This window comes from Lithobates pipiens, unplaced genomic scaffold (assembly GCF_037356315.1).
Source record: "Lithobates pipiens isolate NorthernLeopardFrog02 unplaced genomic scaffold, aLitPip1_a1.2 Scaffold_6, whole genome shotgun sequence".
NCBI lineage: Eukaryota > Metazoa > Chordata > Amphibia > Anura > Ranidae > Lithobates > Lithobates pipiens.
This window is the reverse complement of record NW_027507881.1, coordinates 9,019,576-9,042,735: the sequence shown is the minus strand read 5'-3', so window position 1 is coordinate 9,042,735 and position 23,160 is coordinate 9,019,576. Positions and strand designations below refer to the sequence as shown.

At 41.3% G+C, this 23,160-nt stretch overlaps 1 protein-coding gene across 3 annotated transcripts in view; it reads right to left on the bottom strand.

The window, feature by feature from the left end:
* Positions 1-23,160, bottom strand: part of LOC143958219 (immunoglobulin superfamily DCC subclass member 4-like) — a 194,486-nt gene that overhangs the window by 4,804 nt on the left and 166,522 nt on the right. For all 3 annotated transcript variants that reach the window (XM_077467715.1, XM_077467713.1, XM_077467716.1), the window contains 3 exons: positions 19,709-19,814; positions 8,788-9,022; positions 2,361-2,525 (listed from right to left, as the gene is read on the bottom strand). In XM_077467715.1, the coding sequence (XP_077323841.1) occupies positions 2,361-2,525; positions 8,788-9,022; positions 19,709-19,814 (506 nt within the window). The remainder of the gene's footprint in view (positions 1-2,360; positions 2,526-8,787; positions 9,023-19,708; positions 19,815-23,160) is intronic.

The window sequence follows — 23,160 nt, the reverse complement described above, 5'->3', positions numbered from 1 at the left end:
GTGTGTACAAGGGCTAACTCATTAATAAGGGACAAAGAACGGAAATTGAACCACCTGCTGACCCAGCACAAACAACGCCCTGACCTAGACCTTAAAGAATAAATAGATTCCGCTAGGTTAGAATTAAACCTTTGTTTGACAATTGAAGCAGAAAAAAGCCTTAGGTGGACCCAGGCTTCCTTCTAAACATTGAGTGATAAGCCAGGTACTATGCTGGCTCTCAGACTTACACCTCGGATTCGTCGAACTGTACTCTCTAAACTTAGACAGCCTAATGGAAACTTGACCCAGAGCCCACAGATGTCCCTCACTGCCTGTGGACCTCCTGATGTCTCTTCCAACAAGAGAACATCAGGCTATTTGGAGTCCTTCTTTATCCCACTCCCTGCGTCTCTGGGACACGGTGTGCAAATTATACCCACTGAAATCTCCCCATTCCCCTGTGGCCCCTATACTCAATAACCCGCACTTTCTTCCATGACAGAATCCCCAACAATTTACATGGTGGGTTAACAAAGGACTTTACAGGATAGCACATGTCATAGGTCACAAAGGGATCAGGCAACAAGCTTATTTCCGAGAGACGTTACAGATGCCCCAGACAGAATCTTTTCGTCTACATCAAATTACTCATTTTATAAAATCCCTGGGTACCGATCTGATAGACATAACCACTAACACCTTGTTTGAAAATAAATGCTTACATGGACCTGAGTCACGTGGGGGGGGGGGGGGGATCTCGGAGCTCTATGCCCTCTTCAACAATCAACAGACTCAACCTTCATACCAAACAGAATGGGAATCAGATCTAGGCAAGGCTATAGAGGAGGAGGTTTGGGGGCAGTATTCGACCATGGTGCACAAGGGAATACTCAATACTTCCTTGGCGGAAGGGAATTACAAGGTGCTGTCCAGGTGGTACCTGGTTCCAGCAAGGCTGGCGAGATTGTACCCCCACACTTCACCCCTTTGCTTCAGAGTATGCGGGCAAGAGGGTACTATGTCCCATGTCTGGTGGTCCTGTCTCAAGGTCTAGTGCTTTTGGATCAGAATATTCACTCTGGTCTGTTCAGTGACAGGACAAAATCTACCTAAAAATTCTAACACAATGCTGTTCATGGTCCTACTGGACAAGATCCCTAGACGTCTCCGAACTCTCATCTTCTTTATTATTTCAGCAGCTAAAATTATACTAGCACGAGCATGGAAAACCTCAGTGGTCAGTCCTGCACTAGTAAAGCATAAACTTTCTTGGATCATGGTCAATGAAAAATTGACCAGCATCCTTAGAGACAGACAAGCCAGATTTGACAGGGTGTGGTCCCCCTGGATAAAGAACCTCCAAGCTCCATAATCTCCAGTGCTTGGAGGTTCAGTGGAGGGCCCAGGCCAAGGGCAGTGACTCCTGCTTTGGATTTCTGAGCTTTATTCTTCTCCTTTACTCTCCTCCTTCTCTCCCCCCCCCCCCTTTCTTATGTTATTTTAATTATTTTTATTTTATTGTATTTATTTATTTTTTCTCTTTCCCTCTTCTTTTCTCTTTTATGTTCAATGATTTACCTTATGGATACAAATGGAGAGTCCCGGAGCCTCTCATTTTTCGACACCAATGTGGGAGCTATGTAAAATAACTCTAATTACCTGATCAACTTTGGTGATAAGGACCCCGATCTTGAGCTATGTTAAAGAAGCGCTACAGCTTGATCTAACGTTGCCAAGAAATTATGATTATTCTGTTCAGGCCCAAGCGGGCAGTAGCCCAACTCAACTGTAATTACCGTTATAATTGTTTTTACATTACATCCATATGGATCAGACACTTGGTCACCTTATGAGAGTGCATGGATTTTTCTGTACTGATATACTATTTGTATCCTAAGATATTTGTTAAATTTTTGAATAAAAACCTATTGGAAACAAAAAAAAACAACCCCTCCCCATTGGAATTCATGCGCCGGTGTCCTGAAAGGGGTCAGATGCATGGCTAGGGGAGGTGGCGCCCGTGCGCCCTTAATGGAAGGGCCGCCCCTTGCTGCCTCTGTTTCGGATTACAGTGGGTGTCGGCGGACCTTGCCTCGCACCTGCTGATCAGCTTCTGCGTTTGAGCGCCCCCTAGGCAGAAGTGCAGAATCGCTTATATATGTGTGATTCTGCACAGAACAGCCATCCTGTAGCAGTAACTCTGCTATAAGGGGGTCGTTTGGTGGATAAATAGACCCTTTAGAGTTGGATAGGACATAAAGAGGAGAAGGTCAATAAACAGTACCATATCTTCATCACATGGGCCGGCCAATTAAAAAGTGTGATAGTGTAATGGTAAGATACAGGTTAGGAAACATGATATCCTTGTTAGAGTTTACCTTATGACTTTCATAGGAGATATCATGTAGGACCATCCGTATGCCTCCGGTGGTTAAGTGGTTTGCTGAACCATTTGCAGCATTGGTGAGCTCTCCGGGTATAGTTTCTGCATAACTGGTGATGTGGTTTGCCCAGTTCTGGGTGATCGACCCATTCCATGATGTCTGGATGACAAAGGATATGGAATTGTAAGAGACGCAAAAAAGAAAAACCATTACTGATCACTTGTGTGGCCAAACAAACAATCTTGTAACCACTTCAGCCCCAGAAGATTTTCCCCCTTAAAGTGGGAGTCCGCCGTTTTTTTTTTTTTTTTTTTAAAGCCAGCAGCTACAAATACTGCAGCTGCTGACTTTTAAAATAATGACACTTACCCGCCCAGCGCGCCCGCGATGTCGGCACCCGAAGCCGATCTCTCGATCGTCTCTCGGGTGCTGCCGCCGCCATCTTGGGTATGGGAATCAGGAAGTGGAGCCTTTCGGCTTCATTTCCTGGTTCCCTACTGCGCATGCGCGAGTCGCGCTGCGCAATAAGGATGGTCCCCGCTGCCTCTGGGATCCGTGTGTTTCCCAGCAGGCAGCGGGGAACCTTCGGAAAGGGGCGTAGATTCTGCGGAAAGGGGCGTTGCTTCTGCAGAATCTACGCCGGAAGTGGGTGCAGATACCTGTACTGTACAGGTACCTGCACCCCCCTGCCCCCTGAAAGGTGCCAATTGTGGTGCCGGAGGGGGGGAGTGTTCCAATGAGCGGAAGGTCCACTTTAGGGTGGACCTCCGCTTTAATGACCAGGCCATTTTTTGCGATACGACACTGTGTCACTTTTTTTTTTTTTTTTTTGCAAATCTGTTTATTGGAATTTCAGACAGTGAACAAGTAACCAAAAGCAAAACAAGACAGACAAAAACAAAAACAAAAACACATACATTGGTCACGATTAGTGTTACAGGCGTGACGTGTAAAGAGTTGCAATATAAGACAGTGCATTACATAAAAAAACATGTCGGAGAATTCAAGGCATCTCACCGGCCACAAAGAGCCGACTCCATGTGCAGTAGGATGACTCAGGACTAAACCATGCTACTCAGACATACAACATTTCCACTAGTGCATATTCCTATTCATTTACAAACGAAAATGCGTTAAGTAGGCTATGGGTCTGAGGCCGTGGAGGCATCCGCCAGCCGACACTGTGTCACTTTAACTGACAATTGTGTGGTCGTGCGACGCTGTACCCAAACAATTTTTTTTCCCACAAATAGAGCTTTCTTTTGATGGTATTTGATCACCTCTGCGTTTTGTTTTTTTGCTCTATAAACAAAAAAAGACAGACAATTTAAAAAAAAAAATATATATATTTTATACTTTTTTTCTATAATAAATATCCCCCAAAAAACTCGCAATAAGTGTATATTGACTGGTTTGCGCAAAAGTTAAAGCGTCTACAAAATAGGGGATAGATTTATGGCATTTTTATTATTATTATTTTTTTTTACTAGTAATGGTGGTAATCAGCGATTTTTGGGGGGACTGCTATATTGCGGCGGACAGTTCGGACACTTTTGACACTTTTTTGGGACCAGTGACATTTGTATAGCGATCAGTGCTATAAAAATGCACTGATTACTGTATAAATGGCACTGGCAGGGAAGGGGGTTAACACTAGGGGGCGATCAAGGGGTTAAGTACAGCACATCTTTCTCTCCTCCCCTGCCAGAACAGGGATCTGTTTGTTTACATTGCCCGATCCCCGTTCCGGCTCTCTGTGGATCGCTGGTGGCCGGCAGACATTGCGGCTGCCGGCTCTACACATCGGCTCCACCCGCCATGCAGCGGGCGCCCTTTCTATAGCTCTTAAAAGGAACCGACGTACACCTACATTGATTTGCGAGAACGAGCCGACCTGCTGAAATATAATGACGGCGGCCAGTCGGCAAGCGGTTAAAGTCAGCAGGTACACATACTGTAGCTGCTGACTTTTAATATTAGGACACTTACCTGTCCTGGAGTCCAGCGATGTCGGCACCCCACCAATGTTTCCATCAGCTCTCGGGTGCTGCCGCCACCTATGCCTGTAATGGAAAACGTCAGTGAAGCCTTGCAGCTTCACGAGCCAGTTCCCTACTGCGCATGCACGAAGCACGCCGCGCTTTCCTGAATGGCCCGGCGGCGGGGAAAGGAGGAGGGAGGCCAAACTTCAGAGTGATCTCGCCATGGCAAGATCTCTCGGAAGGGGGGATAGGTACCTGTCAAAAACAGGTGCCCTCCCCCCCGAAAGGTGCCAAATGTGGCATCGGACTGGGGGAAGAGGCAGATAGGCGGAGCTTCCACTTTTGGGTGGAACTCCGCTTTAACCACTTCCAGTCTGGGCCAATTCTGACATCCCTCGCCTACATGTAAAAAACATTAGACATGTGCAATTCGTTTAGTTCCGAATTTGTTTAACAAATTTTGACAAATTAGGTAATTCCAAAATATCCGAATTTTCGAATTCCGATTTTTTTTTGGAAAATCTGAAAGAAAGAAAATCAGTAAAATTCGAAATAATAACTAACTATTAAATTATAGGTATTGTAATTTCCTTTCAAATTTGGCTGGATGTAACGAGTACAAATTTATCCGAAGTTAGGAATTATCTGAAATAACGAATTCCGCATCTAAACGAATGGAATGTAAAGATCTAATAATAATAAATAACAATAATAATAAAACCTTTTTATTATTATTATTAATTATTAATTTGTTCCATTCCATTTGTTTAGATGTCGCATTAGTTATTTCGGATAATTCCTAACTTCGGATAAATTTGTACTCGTTACATCCAGCCAAATTTGAAAGGAAATTACAATACCTATAATTTAATAGTGAGTTATTATTTAGAATTTTACTGATTTTCTCAGGTTTTTGAATTTCCGACTTTTCAGAAAAAAATAAAAAAAAAACGAATGAAACGAAAACAAATGAATTTTTTGTCAGTGCACATGTCTAAAAAAAAAAACATAAAAAAAATTATTATTATTATTTTATTTTTTTGCTATAAAACTACTTAGAACCCCCAAACAGCTCAAACCTTGGACTGTAAGTTCCTTGAGGGCAGGTACAATTTGTAAATTGTTGGTGATAAATAAATACAACCTCAATCCCAAAAAGCTTTTGGAAAATTTGCAATTTGCAAATCTCATAAACCTAGATTATATTCACAATGGAAAACATATCAAACGTTTAAAACTGAGAAAATGGACCATTCGAAAACAAAAAAAAAAAAAGGTCATTTTGAAATTGATGGCAGCAACACATCTCAAAAAGTTGGAACAGGGCAAAAGAAAGCTGGCAAAGTAAGTGGTACTAACAAGGAAGAGCTGAAAGAACATTTACCAAGCAATTGGGTTCATTGGCGACAGATTAGTAACATGAGTGGGTGTAAAAAGAGCATCTTAGAGAGTCGGAGTGTCTCAGAAGTAAAGGTGGGCAGAGGTTCACCAAGAATAATCTTCTTCAATGTAAAATTGCAAAAAACTATAAATATAGCATCATCTACAGTACATAATATCAAAAGATCCAGAGAATCAGGAGAAATCTCTGCGTACAAGAGACAAGGCCCATTCACAATATTGGATGTCTGTGATCTTCGGGCCCTGCATAAAAACCAGGTATAATTCTCGGCTTGGGTATACTTCCAAAAATAACTAGACACATGCATTGCTGAAAAATTTGTTAGTTTTACTTTCATTTGTTTTTTTGTTTTTTGGGGGGGGGGGGGTTGTTTTTTTGAGTCATTCGTTATGATTGTAATTTGTAAATTTCTGGATCATGTTCAGTTACAGTATGTCTTCTCTGGATGACAGAGCTTTACCTCGTATTTTTGGATGGCACGGCGAACTGTGTTCACCGACAAGTGATTTTTAGACATGTGCAATTCGCTTAGTTCCAAATAGTTTTTTTAATGAAGCTTGACAAACTCGTTAATTTGGAAATATCCAAACTAACGAAATCCTGTTTAACAAATTTTTAAGGATATTCGTAAATTCGAAAATCCGAAAGAAAGTCAGAAAATTTGAAAGAATAAGTAACAAACTAATAAGTAACAAACTAATAAGTAACTAACTAATAAGTAACTAACTAATAAGTAACTAACTAATAAGTAACTAACTAATAAGTAACTAACAAGTAACTAGCTAATAAGTAACTAACAAGTAACTAACAAGTAACTAACAAGTAACTAACTAATACTGTAAGTAACAAACTAATAAGTAACAAACTAATAAGAACTAACTAATAAGAACTAACTAATAAGAACTAACAAGAACTAACTAACAAGAACTAACTAATAAGAACTAACTAACAAGAACTAACTAACAAGAACTAACTAATAAGAACTAACAAGAACTAACTAATAAGAACTAACTAATAAGAACTAACTATTCAATTATAGGCATTGTAATTTCCTTTCAAATTTGGCTGTTAGCGAGGAATATGATTTTAATCCGAAGTTAAAAATTATACAAAATAGCAAATGCCGCATCTAAACATATGGAACAGAACGGAAATAATAATAAATAATAATATGTTTTTATTATTGTTATATATTATTAATCTGTTACATTTCATTCGTTTATATACGGCATTCGTTACTTCAGATAAATCGCCGAAAAAAATTTGTTCGTTTTCGGGTCATTCGTAATGCCGCAATTTGAAAATTCATAAATTCAAAAAAAATAAAGAAAATCCGAATATTCGAAAGAATAACTAACTAACTATTAAATTATAGATATTGGAATTTCCTTTCAAATTTGGCTGTTAGTGAACGTAACGAATACGAATTTATCCGAAGTTACGAATTATCTGAAATAACAAATGCTGCATCTAAACAAATGGAACAAATGGAACAGAATGGATTATTAAAAAATAATAGGTTTTTATACGGCATTCATTATTTCGGATAATTCGTAACTTCAGATAAATTGCTGAAAAATATGTGTTCGTTTTTGGGTCATTCGTAATGTCGCAATTTGTAAATTCATAAATTCAATAAAAAGAAGGAAAATCCGAATATTCGAAAGAATAACTATTAAATTATAGATATTGGAATTTCCTTTCAAATTTGGCTGTTAGTGACTGTAACAAATACAAATTTATCTGAAGTTAAAAATTATCCGAAATAACAAATGCCACATCTAAACAAATGGAACAGAACGGATTAATAATAAAAATAAAAGGTTTTTATTAATGTTATTTATTATTATTATTAATTTGTTACGTTCCATTCATTTATATGAGCCATTCGTTATTTCAGATAATTCGTTACTTCAGATAAATTGCCGAAAAATGTGTTTTTCGGATCATTTGTAATGTCGCAATTTGTAAATTCATAAATCCGAAAATTCAAAAGAATAACTAACTATTAAATTATAGATATTGGAATTTCCTTTCAAATTTGGCTGTTAGTGAAGGTAATGAATACAAATTTATCCGTTACGAATTATCTGAAATAAATGAATGCCGCATCTAAAAAAATGGATCTAAACACATGGAACGGAAACACATTTTTTTATAAATATTAGTAATAAAACATTTTTATTATCATTATTAATTAGTTACGTTCCATTTGTTTAGATCCATTTGTTTAGATGCAGCATTCGTTATTTCAGATAATTTGTAACTTCAGATAAAGTTGTATTTGTTACATTCACTAACAGCTAAATTTGAAAGGAAATTCCAATACCTATCATTTAATAGTTAGTAATAGCTAAGTTATTATTAATTAGTCATTATTTCAGGTTTTTGAATTTTTGGGTTTTCTGATTTTCGAATTTCTGAATTTTCGCATTTTCAATTTTCGCAAAACTTTCCCAATATTCGTAAATTCGAATACGAATTTGAAAATTCGTAAATGAGTTTGGATATTTCCGAATTAACGAATTTGTCGAAATTCGTTAAACAAATTCAGAACCAAAACGAATTGCACATGTCTAAAAATCACTGTCGGTGAACACAGTTCGCCGTGCCATCCAAAAATACGAGGTAAAGCTCTGTCATCCAGAGAAGACATACTGTAACTGAACATGAGCCAGAAATGGCACCGTCTTCTCTGACCATTTAAAATGGTCTGTTGCAAAGTGGAAAACTGTCCCAACTTTTTTGAGATGTGTTGCTGCCATCAATTTCTAAATTATTTTAATTATTAATTTATTAATTAAATTAACTTAATCTTAAAATTTTCTCTGTTTACACATTTGATATGTTTTCTATTTTCTATTGTGAATAAAATATCTTTTGATGAGATTTGCAGATCATTGCATTCTGTTTTTATTATGCGATTTTTTTTTTACATCGCGACACAACTTTTTGGGAATTGGGGCTGTAATATAATTCTGTCTTTGCACATAATAAAAATGGTTTTATTTCCACTTCTCCTTCACATCACACACACCTTCATCTTCAGCGGGTTCTTGTCCTCTGACGGCGGGTTGGAGACGAGGCCTCCTATGAGCTCCGTGACCTCCGGGATTGGAAGGGAGGAGGGGGTCTCTTCTTGTCGAGGAGGCATCAAGGTCTCCAGCTCATGGGAGTCTTGGCAGTGGCTTTGGGAGCAGGACCCCTGTCTAGCCCTCTGAAAGGAAGAGGGACCTCTGCTAGATCGGGGCACCAATTCAGATCCGGAATCCCTACGAAAGCAGAAATGCCCATCAAATAAGGAGAAAATATAGGCTACAAGATGTTGGGTGAGTAGGGAAAACATCATGTCAAACAATCTTCCTACACTAAGATATTTGCTGTTTCATATTTTATTTTTTTACTTAAAGTGGAGCCCGAGGCTTCTTCAGAAAAAAATTTTAAAGTCAGCAGCTACAAATACTGTAGCACCTTTTAATATTAGGTCACTTACCTGTCCAGGCATTCAGGGGTGTCCTCACCCCAACCAATTTTTGAAATGGCTCTTGGGTGCTGCCACTGCCATTTTGGCTAAGGGAAACTGACAGTGAAGCCTTGCAGCAGGTTCCCTACTGCACATGTGCGAGGCACGCTGCACTTTATGAATGGCCCGGGGGCGGCATCCGGCTGAATTGACCATGGCGAAGTCAGTCGAAAGTGGGAGCGGGTACCTGTCAAAGCCAGATACGCCCGCCCCCCCCAACCCCGAATGGTGCCAAAAGTGGCACCGGTGGGGGGGGGGGGGCAGACAAAGAAGCGGAGCTTCCCCTTTTGGGTGGAGCTCCGCTTTTAAAGAGTAACTACATTTTTTATGAGCAAAAACATTCCCCTCTCTGTGATCTATGTAAATTGCAGAGATTTCAAAAACTTTGTAGCAGATTCCTACCTTTTTCTGCTCCGAAGAAATAGCCGTTTGTTTCACCAGACTGATTCTGAATGGTTTAATATAAATCACCTGGTGCACTCTCAGTATTCTAATGTGGAACGTTGCAGTGTCTGCAGCCCTTTAGAAGGACTGGACCCTTTGAGAGTATTTCACCAAAGCTGAAATTCCTATAGCAGAGGATGCCTAAAATCGGACTTGTATCTTAGTGCAGACTAATGGAGAAATCAGTGAACCAATCGCACAAGCAAGAAATAAAATTTCTGTGGGCATTCTGCACACCAGCTGTCTACAGAAGGCCTCCAGGTGGCCATATTGCATTCAATTTTACAGAAAATTACAGCAGCTTCAGATTGAAAAGGAAAGGTCATTTTAACCAGCTGCAGACTCTGGGCGTGCTAGGCACGTCCAAAATAAATGTAATCATTGTACACAAGGCGTGTCTAGTGCGTCCAGTGATTTTGCCCTGCTGCCAGAATCCCCCCTGCCCCAGTACATGGTAGTTCAGCTCTGATTAATCACAGCTGCATTGCTGAGTATACAGAGAAGGTCCCGGAAACAGGAGCTGTAAAAAAAAAAAAAAAGCAGTCTGGCAATGTTTATCAACAACACTGCTCAGCCAAGAATACAGAAAGCTACAATGAAACACTGTTTCATTTTGTATCTTTCTGTTTATTCATCTACAGATCAAAGGGATGAACTTCGATCTGCAGATGAAGTCAGTTAAAGCAACTTGGCAAGTAAAAAATAGATTTTTTTTAACCACTTCAGCTCCAGAAGATTTAATCCCCCCCCCCCCCCCCCCCCATGACCAGGCCATTTTTTGCGATATGGCACTGCGTTACTTTAACTAACAATTGCGTGGTCCTGCGAAGCTGTACCCAAATACAATTTATGGGTTTTTTCCCCACAAATAGAGCTTTTTTTGGTGGTAATTGAGCAGCTCTGTGGTTTTTATTTTTTGTGCTATAAACAAAAAAAGGCCGACAATTTTGGGGAAATTTTTTATTTTTTTTTTATTTCTGCTATAAGGCTGGGTTCACACCATTGTGAATTAGATGTGGGTTCCCCGCATCCAATTCGCAATAGCAGGAGATTTTGACCGGCTCTTTATGGGGTCAGTTCACATATCTCTGCGGCGGGTCTGGTGCATTTCGCACAAAAATGCCGTGTGTCTTCTGGTCCGTTTCAGGTCCGAATTCAGCCCAAAATTCAGGCTGAAAATCGGACCTGAAGCGGCGAACCAGGATGCACCGGACATCTGCTGTGAGCCGCAGGAGGCTCATATGTGAACCAAGCCTAATACATACCCAATAAAAAAAAATTTTTAAAAGTTAATTTCTGTTACATATTTTTGGTAAAAAAAATCCCAATAAGCGCATATTGATTGGTTTGCGAAAAAGTTATAGCGTCTACAAACTATGGGATAGAATTATGGAATTTCTATTTATTAATTTATTTTTTACTAGTAGAGACAGCGATCAGCCACTTATGGTGGGACATTGCGGCAGACAAATCGGACGCCTACCTGACACACCTTTGACATTTTTCTTGGGGACCAGTGACACTAATACAGTGATCAGTGCTAAAAAAATATGCACTGTCACTGTACTAATGACACTGGCTTGGAAGGGGTTAACATCACGGGAGATCAAAAGGGTTAAATGTGTTCCTAGGGAGTGCTTTCTAACTGTGTGGGGGATGTGCTTTTACTGTGGGAAGGCAGAGATCTGTGTTCCTGCTTAGCAGAAACAGGGGATCACTACCTTCCCTACTGACAGAACGGCGATCTGCCTTGTTTACATAGCAGACCTACCTTCTGCTTCTCTCTCTTGGGAGCGATCGGTGGGTCCAGGCAGACATAGAGTCCGACGGACCCGCTGATTGGCTCCCGCTGTGTCCAATCACAGTGGGAGCAGGGCGCACCCAGACCCGGAAATTGCCTTATTAACTCTTAGCCCCTGTACACACGGTCGGAGATTTCGACAACCAAATCCGTCGGATTTTGCCTGTCGGATTTTGTCCGTCGGATCTTGTTCCGAAACTGTTGCATACACACTGTCGGGCCAAGTTGGCGAAAAATCCGATCTTTCAGAACGTGATGACATAATTTCGTTATGATGGGACTACATTCAGGCTAGTAGCCAATAGCTTTGATGTAGGAATTTGATGTGAGCATGCGTGGCACTTTGTCCGATGAAAATGCTCTACACATGATCGGATTAGGTCCGTCCGGCCCAGTTGGTCGGGAAATATTTCCAACATGTTGGAAAATTGGGTCGGACGGAGATTCGGACGGAATCAGTCCGATGCATACCACACACAGTCGGATTATCCGACGACACGGTCCGATAAGACGCAATCCGACAGATTCTCCGACCGTGTGTACAAGGGCTAAATTTACTCTAATCAGTAACCCTAATTAACTCCTTATTTTCCTTCTCCATTCAATTATAAATTTTCTTGGTGAATTTTTTTTTTATAGTTTCTATTTTTTATTTTCTATTTTATTCTATTAGTTAATAACATATAAAACGTACAATAACATTACAATATGACTTGTGTAGCAATTGTATATGTTATATTATTTTTTTAATAATCATTATTATTTGCTTCCCCCCACAAAAGTGGAGTTACCCTTTAAATCACTACAGACCGAATATCGGGACTTTTGAGGCACCAGATTTTACACTTTACTATATATAAAAATCGCAGGGGTCCATTTATAAAACATTTGTTGCACGAACGTCAGAAATAATAGGTGCAAAGAGAGCAAAATCTTACTGTATGTTTTTGAATTATTAACTCCTGTATCATCAGCTCCATCTAGTGGCCAAAATGCAGTATATTTTCTCATTGAGGTATTTCAGAAATCTATACAGCATGTTGGCCACTAGATGGAGCCGATGATACAGTTAATCTGTTTAATTTATTAAATATTACATAGAGTTAATCTATTCAAAAACATACAATGAAATTTAGTTCAACCTGAACAAATGTTTATGGCATTTAGGATTTTTTATTTATAGAACCTTTATCGCACAAATGCCCCATCGTTGCTCTTAGTGGAGGCATCAAATGCTGGGCAGCCCACATGCGCAGAATCTAGTGCCACACATGCGCAGAACCTAGTGCTGTGCGTGTGCAGAACCTAGTGCCGTGCGTGTGCAGAACCTAGTGCCGTGCGTGTGCAGAACCTAGTGCCGTGCGTGTGCAGAACCTAGTGCCGTGCGTGTGCAGAACCTAGTGCCGTGCGTGTGCAGAACCTAGTGCCGTGCGTGTGCAGAACCTAGTGCCGCGCGTGCGCAGAACCTAGTGCCGCGCGTGCGCAGAACCGAGTGCCGCGCATGCGCAGAATCTAGTGCCGCGCATGCGCAGAATCTAGTGCCGCGCATGCGCAGAATCTAGTGCCGCGCATGCGCAGAATCTAGTGCCGCGCATGCGCAGAATCTAGTGCCGCGCATGCGCAGAATCTAGTGCCGCGCATGTGCCAAAAGACACCAGCAGCAGCGCAACTTCATTCACGCCTAGGCCAGAGAGGACAAAAAAGTAGAAAAAAAATTTAATGAATGTAATTGTGGGAGAGGGAGGGACCTGGAGCCAAATATCGTATTTTTTTGGGGGGTCAAAGTCCGATTAAGGCTTCGTTCACACCATGGTGTTCCGGATCGCAGGGGGAATCTCTGCGATTCTGGCCGTGATTCCGAATCTCCACCAAAACGCAGGGACGCCATGGTATGAACTGAGCCCTAATCCTGATTCCGTTGTCAAAGAATGCTGCCTGACCCACCCAACCAAAAGTCACCCCCTCATACATGGAATGTGTTCAATAGCAATCATTATTTGGTTTAAAAAAAAAAAAAAAAACACCCCTTAAGGCTCACACTCACACTGCTGCGACTTGAAAGCTGTGTGTCTTCCAGTGTGATTTTGCATTGCAACTTGCTTGCGATTTGATGCGACTTCAATGCAACTTTCAGCGACTGGTTTAAAACTCTCTGAAGTTGGATACTGTTGCATCAATGTCGCACAGATGACAACAATCTTTGCGACTTTTGTGATTTTAAACCATTGCAGTCTATGGCACTGAAGTTGCACCAAAGACGCAGAAAAGTAATGCAGGATATTTTTTTTTGTTGTTTTTAAATTGCTGGGACTTGAGTCATATAGATTAAATTAACATGTTTTGATTTGTTATGCGACTTTGTGTGTTGCAATGTAGCAAGTAAAGTATCCCATAAGCCGCACATTGCTGAAAGTCCACTGTAAAGCAGTATGTGGCAGTCTCAGCCACGGCCCCAACCAGGCCACGCCCCCCAACACGTTTGGCTTCATCCCCAGATCTTAACCACTTAAGGACCGGGCCTCTTTTTGAGATTTGTTGTTTACAAGTTCCATAGTTAGTAAGGTTGAATAAAGACCCCAGTCCATCCAGTTCAACCTGAGTGTCTACAATTGTCCCTATCCCTGTACATTGCACACTCACATCAGTCCCTACTCTCAAGGAGCCCACAATCCAAGGTCCCCATTCATATACTAGGGGCCAATATATCCAAAGGATATATAACAAAGTATTGAGATGAACTTTTGATATTGACCAAATACTTATTTTTCACCATAATTTGCAAATAAATTCTTTCAAAAATCAGAGAATGTGTTTGGATTTGTTTCCACATTTTGTCTCTCATAGTTGGAGGTATACCTATGATGACAATTACAGGCCTCTTCCATCTTTTTATGTGGGAGAACTTGCCCAATTGGTAGCTGACTAAATACTTTTTTGCCCCACTGTGTATATTTTTTTCAGACACCCTAGAGAATAAAATGGCGGTCGTTGCAATACTTTGTCACACGGTATTTGCGCAGCGGTCTTACAAGCACAATTTTTGGGGAAAAAAATACACTTTTTTTAATTAAAAAAAAATAAGACAACAGTACAGTTAGTCCCATTTTTTTCTATATTGCAAAAAATGATGTTACCCAACATGTCACACTTCAACATTGCACCCGCTCGTGGAATGCCGACAAACTTTGTCACCTAAAAATCTCCATTGGTGACGTTTAAATGTTTTTTTTTACAGGTTACCAGTTTTGAGTTACAGGGGAGGTCTAGGGCTAGAATTATTGCTCTCGCTCTAACGATCGCGGCGATACCTCACATGTGTGGTTTGAACAAAGTTTTCATAAGCGGGCGCGACATATGTACATACGTACGTATTTGTTCGCTTCTGCGCGTGAGCTCAGCGTTTGAAATTATTTTTTTTTTTTTCTTATTTATTTAACTTTTTTTTTTTTTTTTTTTTTTTTTTTTTTTTACACTCTCCTTTTAAAAAAAATATATATTTTTGGGTCACTTTTATTCCTAGTATAAAGGAATGTAAATATCCCTTGTAATAGAAAAAAAATAAAAAATGACAAGACGTCTAAAATGTGAGATCTGGGGGTCAAAAAGTCATCAGATCTCATATTTACAGTTAAATGCAAAAAAAAAAAAAAAAAAAGAAGAAGAAATAAATAAATAAATGTCTTTTGAAAAAAAAAATTCCCTTTAAGACCATTGGACGGAAGTGACGTTTGATGCCGCTTCCGTCACCCAATGTTATGGAGCCGAGCGGGGGCCATCTTTCCCTCGCTCGGCATCCAGTCTCACAGGGGAGAGGACCCGATCGTCTCCCGCCGCTACCGACGGCTCAGGTATGCGGCGGAGATGACCTGAGGGTGGCGCGGGGGGGGGGGGGGGAGGGGGGCACCTGGCCCTCTGCAGATAAAAGTGATCTTGCAGCGAATCCACTGCAGAGACCACTTTTCTCTGAAAGCGGAACGCCCGCCATTTAAGAGGATAACAACAGTATTCCACGTCAAAGTACGACATATAACGACGGCGGCTGGTCATTAAGTGGTTAATCTCACGCTTCAGGGGCAGAGCCAATCGCATTGGGGGGTGGGGCGTGGCCTAGTTGGAGCCCTGGCTGAGACTGCCACATACTCCTTTATAGTGGACTTGCAGCCATGTGCGGCTTATGGGGATTTTTTTTTCTTACTTTTTTTTTGCTACATGGTGACGTCTGGAGCCGAGACAAGCTTTGTTCCCGGCCGGCACTCCCAGCATTTGGCATGGGATGAGGACCTATGCTTTTCGTTTGGTTAATGTGTCACAAGTCGCATAAAGTCACATGATAAGTTGCATCAATGTGAACCAGTTCTACAGCACTCATAATAAGGTGAGAATAATTTTGCATGGTTGTGCATTGCCACAGCTATGCATGAATTATTACACTGCAGCTACAGAACAAGTACAGAAAGACATCTGCTGATCTGCCCCCAAATCCCCGACAACAGCCCGGCACTCGCTCTGAGATCCCAACTGTTGTTGTCAGCCATGCCCACTGGACTAAAGAACTTCCCGTGCCCAGATGTACTAACGGCATTGCAACTGTGCTGAAATCACACCACATTTGCAGACACAAAACAGCGATTTTGCATTAAAGCCACTAGGGGGCGTTTTTGCATTGAAATCAATGGGACGCGCTTTTGCATTGAAATCAATGGGACGCGCTTTTGCATTGAAATCAATGGGACGCGCTTTTGCATTGAAATCAATGGGACGCGCTTTTGCATTGAAATCAATGGGACGCGCTTTTGCATTGAAATCAATGGGACGCGCTTTTGCATTGAAATCAATGGGACGCGCTTTTGCCTTGAAATTAATAGGACACGCTTTTACACGTGTCTTGTTTTTGGAAAGCTCATCTGCATTGAGGTCACTAGGGGGGCGTTTTTTTTTTTTTTTTCATTGAAGCCAATGGGACACGATTTTGCATTAAAACCATTGGGATGCACTTTTTGCACGTTCCCACGTGTCACTTTTTTTTGGGCAGCTCATTCATTTCAAGGAGCCTTCCTATGTGTTTGAAATGTAAAAAAAAAAAAAAAAAAGTGCAGGTATGATTTTTAAAATATATCCATTATAAATACCCCCTCAGGCCCCATTCACACCTCAGCGTTTTGTAGCTTGAAGGTTCAAGCTTCAAAACGCTGGAGGAGAAAAAAAAATATTTATTCCCTATGGAGACGGTTCACATCTCCACTACCGAGCCACCTGAAGCCAAACTCCTGAGGCTCAAAAAAAGTTTTGTAGCTTGATTCGGGGCAGAGCGATGTGTTTTTAAAGCGTTTTCTTCTCCATCGAGATGCATTGCGATTTGCACGTTTTTGAGCGTTTTCGTGCGCTTTGTCACGCGTTTTTGAGGGTTTTTCTGCTCAAATGCAATCATTTAAAAAAAAAAAAAAAAAATAGCAAATGAATAAATAAATATTAAAACAAATAAATAATAACCATACAATAAAAAAATCAAAATAAATAATATATAAAATAATAAATAATCCCCTAACCCTAACCAAAATAAATAAATAAAACAAATAAACCCCCTAACCCTAAGTTGCGGTTCACACTAAGGCGATTGGTCTATAGCCACCTGACAATTCGTGCTCCATGCAGTGCAATGGAACCGTTCTAATCAGAGCGACAAGAAATATGCACTGCCGAAAAAATGTGTTCGTTTTAGTTTTCGTTTCATTGTTTGTTTTTTTGGGGGGGTCATTCGTTATGATCGATATTTGTAAAATTCATAAATTTTAAAATTTCAGAAATTTGAAAATTCATAAATTCATACATTCGTAAATTCAAAAATCCGAAAATAAGAAAGAAAGTCAGAAAATTTGAAAGAATAAATAACCAACTAATAATAACTAACTATTAAATTATAGGTATTGGAAGTTCCTTTCAAATTTGGCTGTTAGTGAACGTAACGAATACAAATTGATCTGAAGTTACGACTTATCTGAAATAACGAATGCCGCATCTAAACAAATGGATTGAAACAAATTCATAATAAATAATAATTAATAATAATAATAATAATAAAAAACGTTTTTATTATTATTATTATTGGTATTTATTATTCATAATTCATTACGTTCCATTCATTTAGATGCGGCATTCATTATTTCGGATAAGTCGTAACTTCGGATAAATTTGTATTCGTTACGTTCACTAACAGCCAAATTTGAAAGGAAATTCCAATACTTATAATTTAATAGTTAGTAGTAGTTAATTTATTATTAGTTAGTTATTAGTTCAGATTTTCAAATTTTTGGGTTTTTGGATTTTCCCATTTCGAATTTACGAATTTTTGAATATTCGAATTTACAAATATTCGGAAAAATTTGGTAAACTGGTTTTCGTTAATTCAGATATTTCCGAATTAATTAATTTGTCGAAATTCGTAAAAAAAAAAAAAAAAAAAATTGCACATGTCTAAGAGCGATTTAGAAAAAGGTTCCTGTACTACTTGGAGGGGGGGGGGGGGAATCACTTCTATCAAAGAAGTATTTTGCAAGCCGCGCTGAAGTCGCGCTGTGGGGGGGGGGGGGGGGGCGGCTTCAGAGTCGGACGACTTTGAAGCCGCCTCAGTGTGAACAAGCACTAACAACTAAACCTGACTCCTAACCCTAACCAAATAAATAAATAAATATACGCCATAACCCTAAACCCAAAAACTAACTCTAACTCTATTCCATAACCCTAACTCCTAACCCTAAACCTAATCCCTAACCCTAACAAAAAATAATAAAGGAACAAAGAAAAAAAATGTCATTGGGACTTTGGAGGCACATCATGTTTACATAAAATATATTTTTTTGGAAACATTTATAAAATAGCATTATTTTTTTTTCCCATATAGTGTACATAGGTTTTTTGAAATATAAAATACACTCAATAAAATCAATTTCTATACAAAGTATTATTATTATTATTATTATGCTTTTTTTTCTGTTTAGATGTTTTTTTAATTAGTACTACACATCGCTGGCTCCCGAGGAAGTAGTAATAATGGCCTATGGAAATTTACATCTTGTCATTTAAATGTACTACTTTGTATAGCAATTGTTTTTAATGATTCTATTTGATATTTCAACAAACCTTTGTACACTATATGGGGAAAAAAAAAAAGAATGCCATTTTATAAATGTTTCTAAAAAAATATATTATATGTAAACACGATGTGCCTCCAAAGTCCCAATGATATTTGTTTTGTTTGTCTCTTTATAATTGTTATATATGGATGTGGCACTAAACTTCTGATATCCTGGACATGCCCCAGTTGAAGACTATTTAGTCGAAACGCGTCGGGCTGCACCCCCTGCTCCTCATATTGCTTTTATGATTATAACGTTTTTGTGATCACTTTTTTTAATCTCATTCATGGCTTACTGTATGACATTTTTTACCTATTAAACCATTTTGGTTGACCTGCGCCATGTGGAGCTTCCTTCTTTTTTCTCTTTCCTCCATATTTGATGGTCCTCCTTCCCCTGCCATCCATTGTGTGGATCGACCTTTTTTGCTGCCTATCTGGAACCACCTGTCCTAGATGGTCATCCAACCGCAAGCGGATTGGAAGTGCAGCCGTGACATCAGCATCGCTCCTGGCCACGTTCCTTCACTGGGGATCCAGTACGTTAAGCGCAGTAGACGCACTGCCGTACGGTATGCGCGTCCATCTGGTGCGGTAAGAGTACCCATCTTCACGTTTTCCATCCATCATTTCTGCATGTCCTGCACTTCAGTTTGTGATCCAAGAGAAAAGTTCTCTATTTTAGGACATTGCAATTGTGGACACTTTATGGGTTATTTGGGCCACTGTGGTTCACCAGTATTCATTTAATACACTGTTTTGGGTGTATTTTTCACATACCTTTTCACCTGACCGGTCAAGGTGATTTGATTGGTAGTTCAATCTATTATCACTGTTTAGCACTACATTTTTTTATTCTTTTCTATTGGCTATTAAAAGCGGCAAAGCTCAAAAACACTTTAAAATCACTACAAAAACGCTTTAAAAACACTACAAAAACGCTTTAAAAACACTACAAAAATGCTCAAAACCCCGCAAAAAACCCCCGAAAAAACGCAATGCACGGGTGTGAATGCTGTCTTGTTATTAAAGGATTTGCATGGTCATGACGGACTCACCTCTGTTTGCCTTGTTGGAAACTTGCACACATGCAGAGTAGGAGGCACAAAAGGCACAGACAGACCCCGACAATGATCCCGGTGACAGAATTCATATCCAGGACATCTGCGGAGGAAGGACACACTTCAGCTAAATCTTCTCGAACAATGATGATCAGAAACAAGTCCATATGAATATTTTTGAGCTTCGCTTCTATTTCTTTATCCAAAATGATACATTTTGCTGCACAAATGTAGCCCAAAGCTGACCTTCAGGCACAAAAACCTTAATTGCAATTCAAATGTGTGAATGTGGAAATTCCACATTATGGCCACTAGATGGCAACGAGGAGCATATGTATTTCCTAAGATAGTGAGCACCATCTAGTGGTCACTATGTGTTTTTTTTCAAATTCCCACTTTTGAAATTACTGGGACTATAGCCATTTTGATTTCGGCCACATTTGCACAGAACAAATTCACAACCAGTTTTGATGGATGAACGGCTATTCACAAATTTATAACTAGACCCCTATAACCGCATAGTTGAAAATACATATATTTTTTACTGTTTTGAAATTCTTTAAAGCAAATTTTGTGATTGCCATACATTTTTTTTCACTGCACAGCCAGACAGGTGACACAGGTAACTCTTGATTAGGCAATTTATTTTCTTGGTTCGGCAATGTCACCTCCACCATGCTCATTGGACAATGAATCCGAATCATCGCCTCTGTTCAGTGAGCAGCAAGCTAACCTATGAAGCTGTATTGCTAAACCAGAGAGTAGCCGAGTGACTTTACTTACTGTATGTGAATCACTAGATTGGCTGGTCACATAGGTGTGCAAAGCCTATTGCATTAGGGTGTGCACATCAAAGCTCAAAACACATATGTGTGTGTGCATGTGTATAATATATATACTGACGGTGTCAGTAGAGCAGTAGACAGTGTCAGTAGGGCAGAGATTGGTATCAGAAGTGTAGTGGATGGTGTCAGTAGTTTTTGGTGAAATATCAGTGGTTTAAACAGGGGGAATCTGAGCCATACAGGGTGATTAGGGTGTGCACAGGCACACCTGGCACACCCTATATGCACGCCTATGGCTGGGCACTTCAAAAATGCTTTCACAGCTACAAATGTAACTTGTTTGTATAACCTACAACTTCAAGGGATGTAACAAGTCATCAATGTTGATTCACGAAACCTGGAGAATGCAAAATCCGGTGCTGCTGTGCATGGTAGCCAATTAACTTCAAATTTTTTGCACTCAGAGCCCGTTCACACAGGGGCAACTCAGGATCCGACTTCAGGTCGCCCCTAGTTGCCTCAAGTCGCGCTACATGTAAAAATCAATGTTAGTGAATGAGAGCCGTCTTAATGCACACTACTGAAGTCGCTCCGACTTCAGAAAAGGTTCCTGTACTACTTCTATCCGACTTCTAGGCGACTGGTACCCATTGATTTCAATGAAAGTCGCCTCAAAGTTGGATCTCCATCTATATTGAGGCGACAATGTCGCCTCTGAGAGGAAACGCCACGCCAAATTTTAAATAAAAAAACGGCATGGGTTCCCCCTTCGGGAGCATACCAGGCCCTTAGGTCTGGTATGGACTTTAAGGGGAACTCCCCCTACACCGAAAAAACGGTGTGGGGGTTCCCCCAAAGTCCATACCAGACCCTTATCTGAGCATGCAGCCTGGCCAGTCAGGAAGGGGGTGGGGACGAGCGAGCGCCCCCCCGGACCATACCAGGCCGCGTGCCCTCAACATGGGGGGGTTGGTGCTTTGGAGAATGGGGTGCCCTGCGGCCCCCCCACCCCAAAGCACCTTGTCCCCATGTTGATGAGGACAAGAGCCTCTTCCCGACAACCCTGGACGTTGGTTGTCAGAGTCTTGCGGGCAGGGGGCTTATCGGAATCCGGGAGCCCCCTTTAATAAGGGGGCCCCCAGGTCCCGGCCCTCCACCCTATGTGAATGAGTAAGGGGTACATCGTACCCCTACCCATTCACCTGGGGAAAAAGTGTCAATAAAAAACACAACACAAGTTTTTAAAGTAATTTATTAATCAGCTCCGGGGGTCTTCTTCCGACGTCGGGGGTCTACTTCCGACTTCTCCGCTCTGTTCAGCCTCTTCTCCCGGTATCCGGCCTCTTCTTCCGGTGTCCGGCCTCTTCTCCCCCTCTCTCCGGCGTCGTCTCCCGCTCTCTCCAGCGTCATCTCCCACGCTCCTCTGCTGTCTTCTTGGAGCTCTTTTACTAGCGGAGGAGACCGGTCTCCTCTGTCCTTCTTCCCTCTTCTCTCTTCTTCCGATGTTGACACGGCGCTCTCTTCCGCTGTACTAGCTTGTGCGACGTGCGCAGCGACTAATATAGGTATAGGGTGTGGTCACCGGGTGATGTCACATGGTGACCCCACCCCTTTATGACGTCACAGTCCCAGCATGCCCCGGGACTGTGACGTCCCAAAGGGGTGGGGTCACCGTGTGACATCACCCGATGACCACGCCCTATACCTATATAAGTCGCTGCGCACGTCGCATAAGCCAGTACAACGGAAGAGAGCGCCATGTCAACATCGGAAGAAGAGAGAAGAGGGAAGAAGGATGGAGGAGACCGGGCTCCGCCGCTAGTAAAAGAGCTCCAAGAAGACAGCGGAGGAGCCTGGGAGAAGACGCCGGAGAAGAGACCGGACACCAGTATAAGAGGCCGAACAGAGCGGAGAAGTCGGAAGAAGACCCCCGACGTCGGAAGAAGACCCCCGTAGCTGATTAATAAATTACTTAAAAAACTTGTGTTGTATTTTTTATTGACACTTTTTCCCCAGGTGAATGGGTAGGGGTACGATGTACCCCTTACTCATTCACATAGGGTGGGGGCCTGGGATCTGGGGGCCCCCTTATTAAAGGGGGCTCCCAGATTCTGATAAGCCACCCGCCTGCAGACCCTGACAACCAACGGCCAGGGTTATCGGGAAGAGGCCCTTGTCCTCATCAACATGGGGACAAGGTTCTTTGGGGTGGGGGGGCCGCAGGGTGCCCCCCTTCCCCAAAGCACCAACCCCCCTTGTTGAGGGCACGCGGCCTGGTACGGTCCTGGGGGGGGGGCGCTCACTCGTCCCCACCCCCTTCCTGACCAGCCAGGCTGCGTGCTCGGATAAGGTTCTGGTATGGACCTTGGGGGGAAGTTTTTTCGGCGTAGGGGGGGTTCTCCTTAAAGTCCATACCAGACCTAAGGGCTTGGTATGCTCACGAAGGGGGAACCCATGCCAGTTTTTTTATTTAAAATTTAGTGTGGAGTTCTCCCTTGAGAGCTCATTATTCTCTGATTGGCCATGGCTAAAGTCGCCTGGCCTGGGGCGACTTAAAGTCGTGTTGTAAGTTCCCCAAGTCGTGTTGACAAGTCGTGTCCAAGTTGCCTCCAAAAGTCGCATTGGAAGTAGTGTTGCCCCTGTGTGAACCGGCTCTTAAGTTTG